Raw genomic sequence first — 18924 nt, 5'->3', positions numbered from 1 at the left:
TGTATCAGTGCTAGGGTATGAGATTTTATTTTCCTGTTTTCTATTTGCTAATCTGTTCCCACGGTTTACTCATCTGCATTTTACAGTTTAGTAATCTGTACCCGGTTTACTCATCTGTACCCACAGTTTAGTAATCTGTTCCCCCAATTTACTAATCTGTGTTCACACTTGACTAATCTGGTATATTCGTGTAAAATTTGGATTTAAAAAAAAGTTTATATGAACCAGTAGGGGGCGGCAGTGTGCGGTTGAAAAGGCCAGATGTCATTTCCGGCATCCCGGAAGTCATCACGCAGTCCGCCATTTTTCTTCCAAGCGCACACAAAACCCACCGAGCAGATTTGTTCTAATTTCTCGGTACTTGTCACCGGAGCGAGCCGGACGCGTAAGTCCCGTTTGCGTTTTCCTTGGTGTTGTGAAGCCCGCGGACGAGTCGTGGATGTTGGTGCTGTTGCTGCCCGCCAGATGGGGCATGTTGTTGTGCTTGGAGCCCATGCTAATGCTAATTTAGCATTGCGCGTTCGGTGTGCGAATTTCTCCCGGAGGCCTCCTTTCTGTCTCGCTTTATTTTATTTTCTCGTTTGTCTAAATGTGCCATTTGTCACCCCAACCTGAATTGTGCACATTAGCACACCTAAAGCCCCAAAACGAGCAAGATAGCTCATCGACGCTAGGGCGCTAACAAGCGGCTGCACACTGGTAAATAAGGTTGGGCGTTCTTGGTTGCTCGGTTCAAATCAGCTCAAGATTTTCAGCGGAAACATGTTAAGCTTCTAACAATGTCAAGAATTTCAATGATTATTGTGTCCCAAAGCTGCGAACATGTTCCTGTGACGTCTTGTTGTTGCTGTCCGCATTGCGACATCGCGATCGCTTGCCTCTTCTGCTTTGGAATAATGACGCGCCAGGAAATCTCAGATATGTTTTTATTAGTTACACGAGATGGTTTATTACTTATTTTGACAGGTTCATGTTTTTGTCTCACATCGTCAGATATTTCCCAGTCGAAAAATATTTCCACTTTAGTCAGTGAAATGGTGTTCAGATGTTTAATTGTGTACTCATTATGCCAATGTGTGTCCGCTGGGTTCGTGTTGTGAACATGGGGACAGGAGCCGCAGTCATGTCGGACTTCATCGAAAGCGAGGCCGAGGAGTCCGAGGAGGAGTTTGAAGAGAAAGACCTGAAGCCAAAGAAGACACAGAGGTTCATGGAGGATGAAGGTGAGACATGTCCGCACTCCACAGTTGGGCTGGCATGTGCGGAACGCTCATACAACATATCCCCGTAGATGAAGAAGAAGAGGAGAACATAGAGGACCAGGACGAGCGGGGCAACTTGCGTGGGCTCATCGATGATGGTGACGAAGAGGAGGAGGAGGCGGAAGGTCAAAAGAGTGCTAGTGGAGGTGGCAGCGACTCGGAGGAGGAAGTCCGGCATCGCCGCAAGAAGCGACGTAAGTTCGTTTCACTCCAGGAAAGCTTTTAAGTGGGAGAAAAGGAAAAATATCAATTATCAGTTGAACAGATTCAACCGAGGAGGGGTCAACTGTGTTGAGCTATGACCTTCTGCGTTCTCGCCCCTTCTTAGAAGATCCGTGTAAATGCTAACATTGATTGGCCTGGTGTGACTTGCACCGCAGTGAGAATTATTTCTGCTATTTTTACAAATTACATCATTTTTTTTATGTGCGCGTGTCATCCCCTATCATTTTGTTGTCTTTTTATTTTTTATTTTATTTGTCTGCCTCACTATAATGAGGTACCGCACGATATACGTGACCACACTTAATTAATATTCATGAGGCTCGCGGGGGGGTCAAACTCGGTGGGCCAGTCATACTAGACGGATGTAAACAGTCATTTTGACCCCCTTCCGGTTCAAGCTGCTGAAGTCACATGGCTTTGCGGTCTAAAAATAGCATTTGTGCAGTATCCCATTTGTTAGTGACAAATAGCCCAAAACGTATTAAAAGGGTAACAAGATAAAATTGTCAAATGTTGGACACCTCTTCTGCCACTTTCATTCTTCACAGATTACAACGACCTGGACGAGGACGACCTGGACCTGATTGAGGAAAACTTAGGTGTCAAAGTCAAGAGGAGGGTATGTGTCCTTTTGTACCCGCTTGGCTTCTTTTCCCGAGCTGCTACTTAACTCAACCCGTGGCTGTTCTCACACCACAGAAGAAGAAATACGACCGTGTGAAAACGCTGGACGACGATGATGATGATGAAAAGGACCTGATCGCCGACGAGATATTTCACGGTGACGGAGACGGCGAGCTGGAGGAGGGCGAGACCGTCCACGAGCCTCTCCAACAGGCGGACGACGACGAGGAAGGAGAGGACGAGGAGTCGGGTAAAGCACGAGAGTCCAATTCTAATACAGACGTTCTCTGTCCTTCAGTCTGCACATTCAAGTCATGTTGTGCCCAGTGGACCGGCTAGACCTAAAGGCCTACTCCTGATTCAAGTCATTGTTATTAGCATCTGTAATGTCTCGTTTCTATTTAATTCCATAGATATTGATGACTTCATTGTGGATGATGATGGACAACCCATCACCAAAAAACGGGGCAAGAAATTCTCTGGATACACCGACGCGTGAGTCTTTTGGCGTTGCGTCAGAAACGAGTCAACACAAATGATGGTTGAATGGGCGCTCTTCGCCTTCCCACAGAGCCCTGCAGGAGGCGCAGGAGATCTTTGGCGGCGACTTCGACTTTGCGGAATTTGACGCCGACGCGTACGACCAGGGCGAGGAGGAGGAAGAGGACCAGGACGAGGAGGGCTGGGACCGGCCCAAGAAACAGATTAAGAGGCGCCAGGGCCGTAAGAGCATCTTTGAGCTCTACGAGCCCAGCGAGCTGGAGAGCAGTCACATGACCGACCAGGACAACGAGATCCGTACCACCGACATGCCCGAGCGGTTCCAGGTGGAATCTACCTTTCCTTTTTTTCTCTCGGAGACTTTCTGCTATTTCAAAATCATGCAAAACAAAATCAATTCCAATCATCGCTAACACGTCCGTGCGCAATCTTGTTTATATGGCAGCTGCGATCGATCCCCGTCAAAGCGGCCGAGGACAATGAGCTGGAGGAGGAAGCGGAGTGGATCTTCAAACACGGCTTCTCCACGCTCACCATCTCCATTCAGGTTTGTGACGCTCTTCTCGCAAAAGCCGCCTTGCGCAGTCAACCAATGTGCGCTTTGTCTACCGGCAGGAAAGCGCAGACTATTTGGAGCGCGGGACGTCGACCAACTTCAGCCGTCAAGGCCCCAGCACCACCGCCAAAATCAAAGAGGCGCTCAACTTCATGAGGAATCAACAATTTGAGGTTTGTTTGGATGTGCAGGCTCACATACACTCGTCAATATTACGTCCTAAAACACACTGATGTATAATGTGTATACCCTCTGCTTTTTCAAATTGGCCCTCAGCCTTCTTTTTTTTTTTTTTTTAAGAATGAAATCAACATTTTGAATTGAATCGAATTGAAATATGTGCATTTATGATGTTGATATTGTACTGTGAACTTGCTGGACTACGTTAGCTGTTGATCGGCAGCTAAAGCACAGGTGTCAGAGTCCGGTCCTCGAAGGCCCGAGTCCTGCATGTTTTCAAGGTTTTTCTACAAGAAAACACGTCTGATTCAATGATCAGGATCATTACCAGGTTTCTGCAGAGCTTGCTGATGAGCTTAAATATGAATCAGCTGTGTTGAACATGGGAAACCTCTAAAACATGCAGAAGTCAGAACTCAGGCCCTCGAGGACCGGACTTTGACACCACCAGGGGTGTGAATTGCCTAGTATCTGGCGATTCGATTAGTGTCACGATTCGAATCGATACCGATTAATCCCGATACGAATCTATAAATTGATTATTGCGATTTGTTTTAAAAACTCAACGCACTTGTTTTTGGACAAAATGCTTTGTTTTCACTGAACCTATTGTAATATCATTATCGACATATCTGGCATGAATATCCAAATATTAAATTTTGTCCATATCACCCAGCCCTAACATCCGGTGTTTTTTTTTTTCAGGTTCCCTTTATCGCATTTTACAGAAAAGAATATGTGGAACCTGAACTGAACATCAATGACCTGTGGAAGGTGTGGCAGTGGGATGAAAAGGTATCCCAGTTGCTCTCTTAAGCCTGGTTTCTACTTCTGCGCTTGCTCTTGCGTTAATGACCGGCGTACATCACGTGATCTACGCCGGTCATTCACTTGAAGTGCCGCGTAGCTCGTGTCCGGCTGCTGCGCACACGTCTCCAATTCTTGTACGCCGTAGATGGCAAGATTGCTCGTGATTGCTTCGTTTGATGGCGTACTCAGCTTTTTTTTCTCTCTCTGTGTCCAGCATTTTTGATTCATGTTTTCCTCCACCAGTGGACTCAGCTGAAGACCCGCAAGCAGAACCTGACGCGACTCTTTCAGAAGATGCAGTCCTACCAATTTGAGCAGATCTCCGCCGACCCTGACAAACCTTTGGCTGATGGAATACGCCCGCTGGACACGGCTGACATGGAGAGGTGTGTACGGCGTGTATGTGCGCACGTGCGCGTGTCTCCAACTGCACTTTTCCTGATGTTTGATTGTAGCGTCTTCACGGACGTTAAACACACGTTTGCGTTGTTGCTGCAGGTTGAAGGACGTCCAGACGCTGGAGGGGCTGAGTGACGTGTACAACCACTTCCTGCTCTACTACGGCCGAGACATTCCAAAGATGCAGAATACCGCCAAGGCCAGCAAGAAGAGGCTGCGCAAGATCAAGGAAGTCACAGAAGACGGTGAGTGAGGCGTTTTCACAAGGAAGTCGTAGAATTCTGGAGAAACTTGATTTATAATCACTTGTAGGTGAGGAGGAGGAAGTGGAGGTAGAAGAGGAGGAGGAGCAGAAGGGTCCAGACCTCAAGCTGGCGTCCCGCAGGGACATGTACAGCATCTGTCAGAGCGTCGGACTCGGTGCGTCTGCGTTTTGTTTTACTTGGAGATAGTTTCACCCGGAACGAACTTCATGATCTCTCCCCCTCGTCGCAGATGGCCTGGCTAAAAAGTTCGGCCTGACGCCCGAGCAGTTTGGCGAGAACCTGCGAGACAGCTACCAGCGGCACGAGACAGAGCAGTTCCCCGCTGAGCCCATGGAGCTGGCCAAAGACTATGTGTGCAGCCAGTTCCCCACCCCGGAGGCCGTCCTGGAGGGCACACGCTACATGGTGGCCATGCAGATCGCACGCGAGCCTCTGGTACGATATGTGCTGCGCCAGACTTTCCAGGAGAGGGCCAAGATCAACATCAAGCCCACCAAGAAGGGCAAAAAGGTCCGACACGCTCAAGCAAGCTCACTGTGGGAAGGTCTGGCTAGTTCTCACCTCTTTTTTGATATCCGTCCATGCAGGAAGTGGACGAGGCCCACTACGCATACTCCTTCAAGTACCTGAAGAACAAGGCGGTGAAGGAGCTGAACGGAGATCAGTTCCTGAAGATGTGCTTGGCTGAGGACGAAGGTCTGCTCTCCATTGACATCTGCATCGACCTGATTGGAGTCAAAGGGTAAATGAAGAAAAATGCCGGCCGACAGTTCCTCAAAGGCGTCGAAATCCACTGACTGTCTTGAGTTGCGCTCCCCTCTCAGGTACGCAGGCGACCAGACCTACTTTGACGAGATCAAGCAGTTCTACTACCGAGATGAGTTCAGCCATCAGGTGCAGGAGTGGAACCGGCAACGCACGCTGGCCATCGAGAGGGCCCTCAAACAGTTCCTCTACCCTCAGATGGCCAAAGAGCTCAAGAGCAAGCTCACCGCCGAAGCCAAAGAGAGCATCGTACGGGTACGCTGGAATCAGTTGTAGAAAGTGAACCCGTGGGGATGATAAAGATGGACCTGACAAGTCTAATGACTTTGTTTTTCCCCGCAGTCTTCCTGCCGTCGACTGTACAACTGGTTGAAGGTGTCTCCTTACAGGCCGGACCAGCAGCTGGAGGAAGATGATGACCTGATGGACGAGAGTCAGGGCAAAGGCATCAGGGTGCTCGGAGTGGCCTACGCACCCAGCAGGTACACGCAAGCCCCGTTTGATCTCGAATCCACTCAACTTTGTCGCGTTGATCCACATGTACACAATATACAAGATGATTTCCCTGTGACAGAGACACACCCGTCTTCTGCGCGCTGATCAATGGCGAAGGCGAGGTGGTGGACTTCCTGCGCTTGCCCTACTTCATGAAGAGGAGGAACGCCTTCAGGGAGGACGAGCGAGAGAAAAAAGTGCGTGCAGCAATTGTCGAGATGAACGGCTGTGTTTTAGCCTCACTCACTGGATTTGTCCATTTCAGGCCAACGACATTGAAAGCCTCAAGAGGTTTTTGTCCAGCAAGAAGCCTCACGTGGTCGCTGTCGCCGGGGAAAACCGGTAAGACTCTCTTTGTCCTCTGACTGTACTTTGAAACACACTTAAAAGTCTTTATCCAACACGGTGCCACTTACAAGACGTCACGAGTTGCGAGTCAAAATGTAAGTTATGAGCCAGCTTCAACTCATTAGTCAATGTACCACTGCACCACTCGTCACATGGCATTTTCAACATTTCAACAAGATGATAAGTGATGTCATTTCCTAGTAGGAATTGTGAACATGTGATGCGTGCAGGGATGCTCAGATGATCATGGAGGACATCAAGAGGACGATCAGCGAGCTGGAGCAGGAGTCGTCGTTGCCCTCTGTCGGTGTGGAGCTGGTTGATAACGAGCTGGCCACGCTCTACATGAACAGCAAGAAGTCCGAGGTACATTTGCAGCACCTCCCCCTCCCGGCAAAGCGACTTCCCGCTTGACGCGCCGCTGTGGTCCCACGCAGACGGACTTTCGGGATTACCCCCCGTTGCTGCGCCAGGCCGTGTCCATCGCCAGGAAGATCCAAGATCCTCTGGTGGAGTACGCGCAGGTCTGCAGCTCTGACGAAGACATCATCTGCCTCAAGCTGCACCCCCTGCAGGTGAGACACGGTTAGCGAGAAGGTCCAGTTTCATTCAGATCCAGAATTTGGACCGGTCCCTATCTCGTGCTATGTTTTTTTTTTGTTTTGAAGAAGCGGGGTTAACTTTCTCATGAAAAGTCAATTTTCTGCAGAGAACCTGACAAGATGTGATAAGCTCATCTGATCCGTTTTTGTCACATTACATGGACTTTTAGAGGCTTCAGTTCATGACAAATGTGCAAACTGGATCTGACCTGGATTAGACAGAATATCATATTATGTAATCGAAACAATCCAAGCCATCCAATGAAAAGCCCGCTTGGGTTTCAGGAACACGTGGTGAAGGAGGATCTGCTGTCTGCTCTCTATTGCGAGTTCATCAATCGGGTCAACGAGGTCGGCGTGGATGTGAACCGGGCTATTGCGCACCCTCACACTCAGAGTCTGGTCCAGTACGTGTGTGGTCTGGGCCCGAGGAAGGGCTCACACCTGCTCAAGGTTTGTTTTGGGGCTTCTAGGGCTTCTCTGGCCCCCGCTGTGTCAGCACTGACCTGCGTCCTGCTCCTTTCAACAGATCCTGAAGCAGAACAACACGCGTCTGGAGAACAGAACTCAACTGGTCACAATGTGCCACATGGGTCCAAAGGTCTTCATCAACTGTGCCGGCTTCATCAAGATCGACACAGCATCGCTCGGAGACAGGTCTGCGTGTGCGCCACATCCTCGCACCACCAAACTCTTCTGCGCGACTCATCTTGGTTTGCTTCTGCAGTACCGACTCCTACATCGAGGTCCTGGACGGCTCTCGCGTCCACCCGGAGACGTACGAGTGGGCTCGCAAGATGGCCGTGGACGCGTTGGAGTACGATGAGTCCGCCGAGGACGCCAACCCGGCCGGCGCCCTGGAAGAGATCTTGGAGAACCCTGAACGCCTCAAAGATCTAGACCTGGACGCTTTTGCAGAGGAGCTGGAGAGACAGGTGGGCGCGTGCTACCCGGCCGGCCCGCGGGCGCTCTGGCCGGTCCGCATCCTCACGTTGTCTTTTGTGTGCAGGGTTACGGCAACAAGGGCATTACGCTGTATGACATCAGAGCTGAGCTGAGCTGCAGATACAAAGACCTGCGGGTGCCCTACAGAGTCCCCAACACGGAGGAGGTCTTCAACCTGCTCACCAAGGAGACGCCAGAGACCTTCTACATTGGTGAGACCTGTTAGAAATAAATCGCTCTTACGCTAGACACTTTATTTCAGATGAATAAATAAATAAATGTCAAGTCTGATTGCATTGAAATAAAATGGTAAAAAAAAAAAAAAAGGTGCAAATTGATGTTTCTTGAACGAGCACTGAGCACTTCCTCTCCTGATGTCATGTTGTGCATTCCAGGTAAGCTGATTACCAGCGTGGTGACCGGCATCGCTCACCGGCGCCCCCAGGGGGAGAGCTACGACCAGGCCATCCGGAATGACGCGACTGGCCTGTGGCAGTGTCCCTTCTGCCAGCAGGACAATTTCCCCGAACTCAGCGAGGTACCTGGCAGCGCTTCCGCTGACATGTCCAAAAAAAATCAATTACTTCCTGTCTGATGTCACGTCCTGTCTGCAGGTGTGGAACCACTTCGACAGCGGCTCCTGTCCGGGGCAGGCTATCGGGGTGCGGAGCAGACTGGACAACGGCGTGCAGGGATTCATTCCCACCAAGTTCCTGAGCGACAAAGTGGTGAAACACCCTGAGGAGAGGGTGAAGGTGAGACGTTTGTTTCCACCTCCTTTTTGCTCCGCCCCTCTCAAACGCGTCTCCTCTTCCAGGTGGGCATGACGGTTCACTGTCGCATCATGAAGATCGACATCGAGAAGTTCAGTGTGGACCTCACGTGTCGCACCTCCGACCTGTCGGACAAGGCCAACGAGTGGAAGCTTCCCAAGGACACCTACTATGACTTTGACGCAGAATCCGAAGATACCAAGCTGGAGGAGGAGTTGAAGAAGAAACAACAGCGCACACGTCAGTTGGCTCAAGAGGCCTCGGGTCTTTGCCGTCTGGGCTGAGCTAACTCTCCTGCTTGCTCTCCGCAGCCTATATCAAGCGCGTCATCGCTCACCCCAACTTCCACAACATCAGCTTCAACCAGGCCGAGAAAATGATGGAGACGTTGGACCAGGGGGACCTGATCATCAGGCCAAGCAGCAAGGGAGAGAACCACCTCACCGTCACCTGGAAGGTAAGAAGAAGAAGGTGGAGCTGGGCCGTTCTCCCGGCCCTCACGATTGCTCCCTGCAGCAAATCTCTTGACTTGTGCCAGGTGGCTGACGGCATCTACCAGCACGTGGATGTGAGAGAGGAAGGCAAAGAGAACGCCTTCAGCTTAGGACACACTCTCTGGATCAACAATGAGGTACCGAGCTCAACCTTCAAGTCGGGTCTTCTTTTGTAGTTTCCCAGTCTTGATTCTGTGACAGACACTTGAGATAGCCACGTTACATATGAGGAAAAAGGTCACCAAAGTACGGACACTGAAATTAGGATGATCTCGTCTCAATTTAGTTGACCTCATTAGTAAGAAATGTGGAAACCCTTTGCTATAATTCTAGCAACAAGTTTGCCAGCTACCGAATTATGTCATTGGCAAAGATGATTTTTCATTAATATTTCATGTACATGTATACCTACAGGTGCATGGAAACATTACATATTTTTTCCCGAGATCAAATCACAACTGTCCAGTGTCTCATAAAAACTCAGATGACTTATTTCTCTATTTTGATACGTATTTTTGGATTTATATTATATATATATATATATATATATATATATTATATATTATATATATATATATATATATATATATTATTATTATATAATATATTATTATTATATTATATATATATATATTATTATATAATATATTATTATTATATTATTTTCAAGGCTTATTTATTTTCTTCTTTTTTTTTTTTTACAATGTCTAAGAATCAAATGTTCACAATCAGTTGTGCTTACGTTGATCTTTTGAAGACTCATCAACACATGAGTGAGTGAAGGGGGTACTCATGGTATGACAAATAGTTTGGGAGCCGCTGACCTAAATAATCAATCAATCAAAGACACAGAGACTGGACCAAAGACCTTAAGCGCGAGCTTCCAATGTTTTGTTTTCTTGACGAGTGACTGTATTCTTGCAGGAGTTTGAAGACCTTGATGAAATCACAGCACGCTTCATTCAACCCATGGCGTCCTTCGCTCGTGACCTGCTGAGCCACAAATACTTTCAAGGGTGTAACGACGGAAGCAAAGAGGCAGGTTCTTCTTCATCCTCCCTTCATGTCCCGCTTCTTTTGTCTCTGTTGTCTGGAAAAAGGCTCGCTGGAAACATGACCAGGGATGAACTCGTAATCATCAGCTGCTCTTGTCTTGTGTTGGCAATAGAAAATGGAGGAGCTGCTGGTCAGGACCAAGAGGGAGAAGCCCACCTTCATTCCGTACTTTGTGTCTGCGTGTAAAGCTTTGCCTGGAAAGTTCCTGTTGGGGTATCAACCTCGAGGAAAACCACGGTCAGTGACCATCTGGGCAAGGTTTTTCTCAATACGTCAACGTCGCTTAGACGCCAGTCTCGCACTGTCCACAGGGTGGAGTATGTGACCATCACTCCGGATGGCTTCAGGTACCGCTCGCAGATCTTTCCCTCGGTCAACGGCTTGTTCCGTTGGTTCAAGGACCACTACCAGGAGCCTGTACCAGGTACTGAAAGAATCTCGGAATAAGCATATTGAGAACACCCTTTTCTTTTTAAGTATATATTTTGGGGCTTTTTAGCCTTTAATTGACAGGACAGCTGAAAAATTGATAGGGAGAGAGAGAGGGGGGATGACCTTAACTCATTCACTGCCATTGACGGCTATAGACGTCAAAAATTCATTTGAACTATTTCTATTACTTAAACATTATTTTTTCTACTTTTGTTAACAAGAGTATGAAAACCTAGGTTTTTTTTATTTTACATTTAGAACAGATATAAAATTTGTGATTAATTGTGAGTCAACAAGTAAAGTAATGCGATTAATTCCGATAAAAAAATTTAATCGCCTGACGCCCCGATTTTTTAATAATCTTTTAAATTATTTTCAAATATTTTTTCTAGGTTTTCATACTCTTGTTAACAGAAGTGGAAAAAAATGTTAAACTAATAGAAATAGTTCAAATGAATTTTGGACGTCTATAGCCGTCAATGGCAGTGAAAGAGTTAAAAAAAAGGTCCACCTTAAAAAATTTGGTTGACCTTAATTAATGTTGGCCATTGAAATGGAGGGAGGTGATTATTTATTTATTTGAAGCCCCCAAAATTCGCATTGTTTCTTATATTTCACTTGAAACAGAAATAGTTTTTCAGTTTTCCCTAAGCAGGCCTTGTTGCATCAGCTAATGAGAGACCATTTGCCATTCAATGTCCTGAAAAAGAATCAACCAAAACAAAAAAATTTAGTATAGAAAAAAAATAATAAGGATTGTTGCACGTGTTAGTAGACGAAAAAAGAAAAAGCTCATTCATTCAAAAAGAATATGAAGTAAAGCAAGAACAAGAGTTGCAATGTCAAGCAAGTGCTCACTACACATTCTCTTGTTAAGGAATCACGCCAACCAACAGCAACAGCAGCCGCACGCGCACGCCCGCCTCCCTCAACGCCACGCCCGCCAACATCAACATCGCCGGTGAGTCTCGTCGTCTTCCTCGCCACCTCTCGTTGCCGTCCCGTCACGTCTCGTTGCCGTCCCGTCACGCCGCTTCCCCTTTCTCTCCGCAGACCTGACGCGAGCCGTCAACGCGCTCCCGCGAAACATGACCTCGCAGATGTTCAACGCCATCGCCGCCGTCACCGGCCAGGGCCAGAACCAGAACCAGAATCCCAACACCACGCCGGCCCAGTGGGGATCCAGCCAGTACGGATACGGAGGAAGCACCGGGGGAGGCGGCAGCTCCTCGGCTTACCACGTCAGTGCGCCCGCCTAGTCAGTTTTGTCTGTGTTTTCCATGCATATGTGGACTGACGCGCACTTCCTCCCAGGTGTTCGCCACACCCCAGCAGCCGATGGCCACGCCTATGATGACACCGAGCTACTCGTACACGACGCCCAGCCAGCAAACGATGGGCACGCCGCAGTACCCAGGCTCCACCCCCCAGTCCACGCATGCGCACCACAACCACCACGGCGGCCATCACGGTCACGCGTCGGGCACGCCGGCGTCATCCGTATCGTCGTCGCGAGGCCGGACGCCTCAGCAACAGCAGCCAAAGTGAGTCGCGCGAGACTTCTTTCGCACAACAAATTGTTTCACATTTCTGCTAGACAAGCTGATCTTTTTGCTGCCTGTCCTCCACTAGTGCTCAGGTAACCACCAATCACGGCTCACCTGTTCTCTGAAGCTGAGTCGTGATTGGTTGTTATCTCAGCACTGAGCAACTGAGATGCATAAAAAAAAAAAGTTTGATTTTGCTGATTAACTTTTATTCCACAAACACAATATTAATCAAAATGCCGGGTTTAGACTAGTGGGGGCACATAGAACATATTGTAATGAAAAATGTAAGGTTGATTTCCCCTTAAAGGTGCGTGTTTTTGCAGATTTGCGAGCCCTCTGGCAAAAAGCGGCTGGAAGCCGGCGATGTGCACACGCCCAGAGTGCCAAGACACGTTACTTTAGTGGTAGTTTTATTTTATCATAAATAGACCCTATCACATTTTCCTGTCGAGGTCTTACCTTTTTAACAAGAAACAAGCAAGCTGTGGGCCCCGTTAAGGTTTTTCCACCTACTCCAATTTTAACGCTGCTCCATTATTGATCCACATCCTCCTGCGGCGCTTGTGCGACTTCAGTTTGGCCTTTTTTGGCACAGTAGACGGTGTTATGCTTTCCTGCTCGGTATTCTGACCGTGGTCGGAGATGCTGGGGAGATTTTTCTTTCGGTCACAGTCACCTCCGTTGCATGTCGCCAAACTTTCGGCCCAATGGTCGAACAAAAGGAGCCACCGGGAGACGGAGGGCCGCACTGCAGTATTGGTTTATTATTATTTTGACACACTTTTATATCCGCTGTGGCACAGGCATGTCTTTTCCCACGGACTTGTAGAAACACTTCCGCCTTCCCAGCGCTTCCGCGGAACGAAAGTGAGAGCGTGCACGTGCCTGGCGGAGAGAAGCCTTAAAGTTTCGGTCCCGAAACCCTGATCATTATTTCACTCAACAGGAAAATAGGGGCAACAGCCATTGTGACAAAGTAGTGCCTCCTGTCCATTATACAATTCTTAAAATATATGTGGGTGCAAAATATGGTTATTTTAACACTCCAATTTACGTCAACATTGCCACATACACCTTTAAATAAGTCTTGACTGGTCTTTTAGTTTTTGCTTTTTGGCACTGCCACAAGTGTCCACCAGATGGCACTAACTCTCTCTCTCTACCTCCCTCCCCCCCACAGACCAAGCAGCAGCGGAGGCATCGGGAGCTCCGCGGCGGCAGTGGACTGGGGCAAGATGGCCGAACAGTGGCTGAAAGAGAAGGAGGCCGAAGGTCGGAAGAAGGCTCAAAGGATGACCCCGCGACCTTCGCCCAGCCCCATGATCGAGAGCACACCCATGTCCATTGCCGGAGACGCCACGCCCCTTTTGGACGAGATGGACCGGTAGAGTGCGTGTCCGCGTACCCTGTGACTCTGCGACTCTGCGACTCTGAGACCCCCACCCGCTACTGTGACTCACCTTCCTCCGTCGTCACGGCGTGCCGCACAGTGTTCTTTGCGTGTACAAAAATGGACCTGCAGTTAGGCGGGCCACTCCGTTGGTTCGCATCGCTTTTAGTTGGGCGGGATAGGGTATGGGGGCGGGGCCAATTAACGGTGAGAAAACACCTGCCCTCAAGATAGACGACATAGCTCCTGGCCACGCCCACCAGAAGAGCGAACCTTTGTATGGAACAAATAAAAACAATTGAGGTTTTTTCTGTTGGAATCTTAAAACCTCCACTGTGCACGTCTTTCACACGCGTACGCCATCACCTCTTTGATGCCGTCTCGCTGTCGTGTGCGTAAGGTTTGACCTGAACGTCAACAATGCGCTCCAAACTCACAGCAAAGATGACCGCATGCTCGTCTTGATCACATGAGCAGCCGTAATCCAGTAAGTGTCGTTTGAAAGTTGAGTTATTGAGAAGGCCGAGGCGTAGGACCCGCCGGCAAACAATCCTTCCTTTTTGCCCGGCAGATGTGATGTCATGCCGGTCATGGGACGCCAGATTAGTCAGACGGAGGCACATGACGCGCACGGGAAGTCAACAAGCCACACGGGAATGCGGGAAACAACTTTGGCAACTTTTTATTTACACGCTAGCTTGTGCATCTGCGCCGGCATCGCGACACGTTCGCCGTCACGTCAGCAACAGTCGGGCTTCCTCTTGGCCGGCTGGCGCGCGTCCTTCGGGCCGCTCGTGATCTCTGACGGGGCAACAAACGTGATCCCGACAGGAAAAGAACAAACGTGTCAAAAGTGTAACGCGACTCACTGATGACATCATTCCTCGCCGTGCCCTTCTCCAGCTCGGCCAGGACGTTGGCCTCGAAGGTCAAAGAGGCCACACGCAGGAAGAAGTTCCTGACGCCGTCTCCTGTGGCCGGCGTGCAAAATCAGTCGCGTTTAGTCATACGTCGTGTTCATCGCTTATAAGGTTTGAGCTAGAATGCGTCGCACCAGACTTGGCCGACACGGCCCAGTACTCGGCCCGGATCTCCGCCGACATTCGGACGGCTTCCTGTTCCACCTGAGCCAGTTGCTCGGGAGACTGACAACAAAAACATCAAGACAAAAGATGCCATCTGGTTTGTGTGAAACGGTTTTTGCTTGTTTTCCTTTTGCTTCATCTTCACCCACGCTGAGGTCCATTTTGGTGCCCACGAGGAAGAGAAGAACACTCGAGGGGTCGTTCTCCTTCATGGCGTCCTCCAGCCACTGCCTGCACACACAATCGACTTGTTTTCTGGAGTCATGCACACATACTGGTGATGTTGAATATGAAATGTGATTAGCAAAAAAGCTGCTTGTGTGCAACGGGACCAAAAAAAAAAAGACCTGTTGCAGGAGAAGGTTATGCTATTTCCTCACCTGGCATGGGTTAAGGAGCTTTCTCTGCTCAAGTCGAACACCACGATGATGGCTGCAGGTGCATCGCACACAAAAAGAAGCACGTTGTATTTGAAAACGCAGACGAGATGACGAGGCGCCCGTCCTCACCTTGAGCTCCTCGGTAGTACGTGGAAGCGATGCACTTGAAGCGCTCCTGGCCTGCCGTGTCCCACCTGCAACGCACGGGGGCCACTTTTCTTTACAGGAGTCCCTCAAGGCTCCGTGCTTGGCCCCCCCCCCACCCACCCTCCACTTCAACATACTCACAGCTGCAAGCTGAAGGGGACGCCGAGCACCTGGAAGCGTTCCATGTCAAAGTCCACGCCGATGGTGGCTTTGTAGTTCTTGTCGAAGGCTCCCCTGCAGAACCTTTCAGGCACGTCAACACTTAGTACTTGCGTGTTTGTTCTGGGAAGTTCTGTTCATTTATTTGATGCACTGCTTCCAGTGTGTGGATGTGGAGGTTAATTTTTTTGGGGGTCCAATCAGATGTTAGCCTCAATGTGTTTGCTGGCGCTTGATGACGTCAACGTTTTTCTGTCCTCTGGTTGGTCAAATCAGAACTTGTTACGGCCGACTTGGACTCGCAAAACGTGTTCATAATCAGCATCACTTGATGAGGGTGATGTCTTTTATTTCATTTTGGATGTTTTTGTCATGTTCTGAAATAAATCTCGGACAGTTTGAAGAACTGCATTGACGTGAATTGTTGCTATCCTCATGCTGATGTATGGTGAATTGTGAAACGGCTTCTTACCTGCTGACCAGACACGTTTTCCCGACCGAGACGTCTCCCACGACGATGACTTTGGCGACGTTGAAGCTGCAAAAAAAAAGAAAATAGGAAGGACATGAAAGCTTTGAATGTTCAAACTTTCTCAATACATTAATTGGTCTTCCTTTCTGCTAAACAAAGTATTTCGGGGCCACAGACTACAAGTCTTGCTTGCCACTTTTTGAGACAAATCACCCTCGAAAGAGGCCATTTTGAAGACTTAAAGAATGAACAAAAAGCAGACGTGCAAACCCCGTGACCCTTTAACAAGGACGTGACCTTTGATCTCACCTGACGGCATCTTCCCTGTGCGTCTGACACGCGGCCTTCACGCGAGGATGGAAAACCTCTTTGGTCTGCAGCGCTGCCTCGGGACTGAAACACTGACATGACATCATCACACCACGCCCACATCAACATTGCGATCACGTTGTGTTGCTACACCCGTGTTGTCGTTACATTGGTGTGATGTTACCTGGCGGGCTGTAGTCCCATTAGCAATCTGTGTTATTTGATATTCTATTTGTAAATAATTTTCTCAGCCCTAATAGTATTGGTTAAGCCCCTCTTTAGCCCCGGAAAGAACAAATGCAGGAGTGACTCTGTCACCTCATTATTACTTTTTTTTTTTTTTTACATTATTATTTCGGTATTGCACTATTATGTTGTCATTGTGCGTGTGTCACCTTGGGCAGGTGTGTTATGATCCTGTCGCTCTTGGCAGGAGGCAACATGATGACGCTGCAACGGATCCACGTGCAATCTTCTGCACGTCCACGCACGTGTCACGATGGACACTGCGGCTCACCTTGGGTAAAAAGGAGATCAAACGACACAAGTTTGCTAATGAGCGACCATTCGGGGTTCAGTCTAACCATGTGACCTCTGACCCGCCTGCCCTTGTTGAGGGATGGGGGACATTTGCCTAGTTTCCTAAAGTTAACTTGGCACAAAGAATGTGTAAGTAGGATCTTGTTGAACCGTGTAAGCAGCAAATGAAGGCAAATAGAAGCTATAAGAAGCACAAGAAAACAGATGAAATGGAGAAAAAAAAGTTTACCTGAAGTTGACGGCCGTTGCGGAAGAAGAAGAAAAGAAAGTGTTCAGATGTGATGTGGGAAAGCTTGAGGAGAAAACAAAAGCAGAGCATCTGACTGCACAAAATCAAGTCAGCAGACTCCCCTCGCAATCAAATCAATTCACTTGTTGCAGGCGGAAATCAAACAGCGCCGCCGTGTGGCCTTGCTTGAGTACCAGCACGAGGATGAGGGAGTTTAGTTTACCGTGCAGTCGGACGCGATCACATTTCAGAAAGACTTCAGAATTCCAAGAAAAGTAATTATCAAATTAAGGATCGCTAAATTTCAATGTGGAAACTGAGTCATGTCAAAATTGTTGCAATCACAATTAATCTTTGTTTTCCATCGTATTTGTTTTGACAAAATACGTCCAATTTTAGACATAAAGGTCTATATATTTATGTTCTTAGATACAATTAGAGCAGAGCTTATTATTATTATTATCATCATAATTATTATTTTAACTTCGACACCGGGGCATGGATGTGACGTCATATGCATGCGACTCGAGCTATATAAAGAGCGCCGTTGTCCCATCTTCCGTCTTTTCCACCTGAACTTCAAGCCTTAAGTCGTCACGCCAGCAAAATGAACAAAAGGAGGAAAAAAAGGGGAAATGGGAAAACAAGAAAAGCTAGCAGATCCTACTGACAGTTGAATGTTAGTCCAACGTCCCAGTTGGTTAAACAAGTTAAATGTTCAACATTTTGTTGACCACGTGGTCTCGACGATGGAAAACGTCGCGTGACTCAATGGTGAGGTTTTGCTCCTGTAATCTCAAAATGCACAATCCACAATGTTTTTGGACATGCGTTGATGAAAGTGTTTGTTTGCAGGTGCGCGTCAGCTCGTGAACCGTCTCCTTACGTTCGAGTTTTCTACGAAACTTTCGAGGTGAGCAGTTTTCGTCCTAAATGAAGTGAGACAAGCGTGGCAATGATGAAAATTGTGAATAGGAAGTGCCGTCCGATGCGATAACTGACGAGGTTTCGATCACATTATTCTGAGTCGCCATGGCAACTGTTTATACGTGCTGTCGATCACGAATTTGTCTTAACTTTGAGAAAATGTTGATCTTGGCCTCCCAACAGGTCACGTGTCCAGATGCAGAACGTTCCAGGACCTCGTGATTGAGTCTCAACCCGGGAGGTATTTTGTGGTTTCCTTTTTAATGTCTTTTACTTAATTTGTTGTGATGAAATTTCAACTGAAACAGCTGGAATTACCGGCAGATGTTCAGTGGTGACTCTCAGTTTTCTGAACTTCTTGTGATTTTTAGTCAAAATTTCAGACTTTGTTGCATTCTCTTGACTCATATTTGCGGTTCTTTGTAGGCGGTGATTCTCCACTTAAGTCTCGATGAGTTCAAGATGTCAGGTGAGTGTCGCAGATGCTTTTCGAGTGACTATTGCCGTGTTGTGATGAAACCCAAAGTGAAACAGCTGGAATTACCGTCAGATTTTCAGTGGTGACTCTCGCTTTTCTGAACACGGATGAAGTATGCATGAAAGGACATCATGCGGACTGCAAGATTTGAATGAATCCTTGTGCCTTTTGTGCAGATTGGAGAGGGCAAAATTTGTGACTGCCAAATTGGAGACAAGACATTGCAGCCTTGGAGAAGAAAATCTTGGAATTTTCCAGCAAGCTTGTGCACAGTTGAATAAAAACATGTAGAATTCAAAATGTGTTTACTTTTTGTCACTCATTTTCTCCAATTGTTACTTTAGCATTAAACTGACCAAAAGCCCTCGCCATGTGCAAATAATTTTGAACTCCTACAAAACTATTAACCAATTGTACACAAAGCCAATGGACTTTTTTACTACCATTTTGTCCCCCAACTGTCATTGAATATTAATGCAAACAATCTGAAAATTGCACTTGTAGAACATGAAGCAGCAAACTTTT

At 47.9% G+C, this 18924-nt stretch overlaps 2 protein-coding genes, 1 long non-coding RNA gene and 3 other non-coding genes across 8 annotated transcripts; 5 read left to right on the top strand and 1 right to left on the bottom strand.

Annotated features, from left to right (window-relative positions):
- Positions 1 to 329: 329 nt before the first annotated feature.
- supt6h (SPT6 homolog, histone chaperone and transcription elongation factor) lies at positions 330 to 15850 on the top strand. Its single transcript, XM_077546548.1, has 37 exons — positions 330 to 385; positions 1113 to 1223; positions 1292 to 1456; positions 2036 to 2106; positions 2187 to 2361; positions 2525 to 2606; positions 2683 to 2938; positions 3058 to 3159; positions 3228 to 3341; positions 4054 to 4143; positions 4402 to 4544; positions 4657 to 4802; positions 4870 to 4977; positions 5053 to 5333; positions 5411 to 5565; positions 5648 to 5843; positions 5931 to 6070; positions 6163 to 6280; positions 6349 to 6425; positions 6662 to 6797; positions 6869 to 7006; positions 7319 to 7486; positions 7563 to 7690; positions 7761 to 7968; positions 8043 to 8190; positions 8374 to 8516; positions 8593 to 8733; positions 8796 to 8991; positions 9063 to 9208; positions 9290 to 9382; positions 10170 to 10283; positions 10414 to 10538; positions 10613 to 10725; positions 11611 to 11694; positions 11787 to 11974; positions 12048 to 12277; positions 13464 to 15850. Exons 2-37 carry the CDS (start codon positions 1124 to 1126, stop codon positions 13669 to 13671), a joined length of 5226 nt encoding a protein of 1741 aa, XP_077402674.1. The 5' UTR covers positions 330 to 385; positions 1113 to 1123; the 3' UTR covers positions 13672 to 15850.
- Positions 14332 to 18527, bottom strand: LOC144036159 (ras-related protein Rab-34-like). Of its 3 annotated transcripts, XM_077546552.1 has the most exons (11): positions 16995 to 17146; positions 16621 to 16742; positions 16226 to 16317; positions 15917 to 15982; positions 15427 to 15528; positions 15268 to 15332; positions 15139 to 15190; positions 14908 to 14989; positions 14728 to 14818; positions 14543 to 14644; positions 14332 to 14474 (listed from the first exon to the last, which is right to left on the bottom strand). In XM_077546552.1, exons 2-11 carry the CDS (start codon positions 16666 to 16668, stop codon positions 14413 to 14415), a joined length of 762 nt encoding a protein of 253 aa, XP_077402678.1. In that variant the 5' UTR covers positions 16669 to 16742; positions 16995 to 17146; the 3' UTR covers positions 14332 to 14412. The 3 variants fall into 3 exon arrangements, with proteins under 3 accessions (XP_077402678.1, XP_077402677.1, XP_077402676.1); XM_077546551.1 differs by lacking the exon at positions 16995 to 17146 and adding an exon at positions 18466 to 18527 and having other exon boundaries at positions 14354 to 14644; XM_077546550.1 differs by having other exon boundaries at positions 14354 to 14644.
- LOC144036160 (uncharacterized) lies at positions 17534 to 18699 on the top strand. The gene is made up of 5 exons (XR_013288597.1): positions 17534 to 17768; positions 17850 to 17907; positions 18105 to 18162; positions 18348 to 18390; positions 18576 to 18699. It is a non-coding gene; the product is annotated as an uncharacterized LOC144036160 (long non-coding RNA).
- LOC144036805 (small nucleolar RNA SNORD49) lies at positions 17946 to 18022 on the top strand. The gene has a single exon (XR_013288731.1). It is a non-coding gene; the product is annotated as a small nucleolar RNA SNORD49 (small nucleolar RNA).
- On the top strand, positions 18204 to 18276 carry LOC144036806 (small nucleolar RNA SNORD65). The gene has a single exon (XR_013288732.1). It is a non-coding gene; the product is annotated as a small nucleolar RNA SNORD65 (small nucleolar RNA).
- LOC144036807 (small nucleolar RNA SNORD65) lies at positions 18430 to 18502 on the top strand. The gene has a single exon (XR_013288733.1). It is a non-coding gene; the product is annotated as a small nucleolar RNA SNORD65 (small nucleolar RNA).
- Positions 18700 to 18924: the final 225 nt, after the last annotated feature.

The sequence above is a fragment of the Vanacampus margaritifer genome, chromosome 16, assembly GCF_051991255.1.
Source record: "Vanacampus margaritifer isolate UIUO_Vmar chromosome 16, RoL_Vmar_1.0, whole genome shotgun sequence".
NCBI classification, from domain to species: domain Eukaryota; kingdom Metazoa; phylum Chordata; class Actinopteri; order Syngnathiformes; family Syngnathidae; genus Vanacampus; species Vanacampus margaritifer.
Note: the sequence above shows the minus strand (reverse complement) of the source record. Positions and strands in the feature narration are given on the sequence as shown.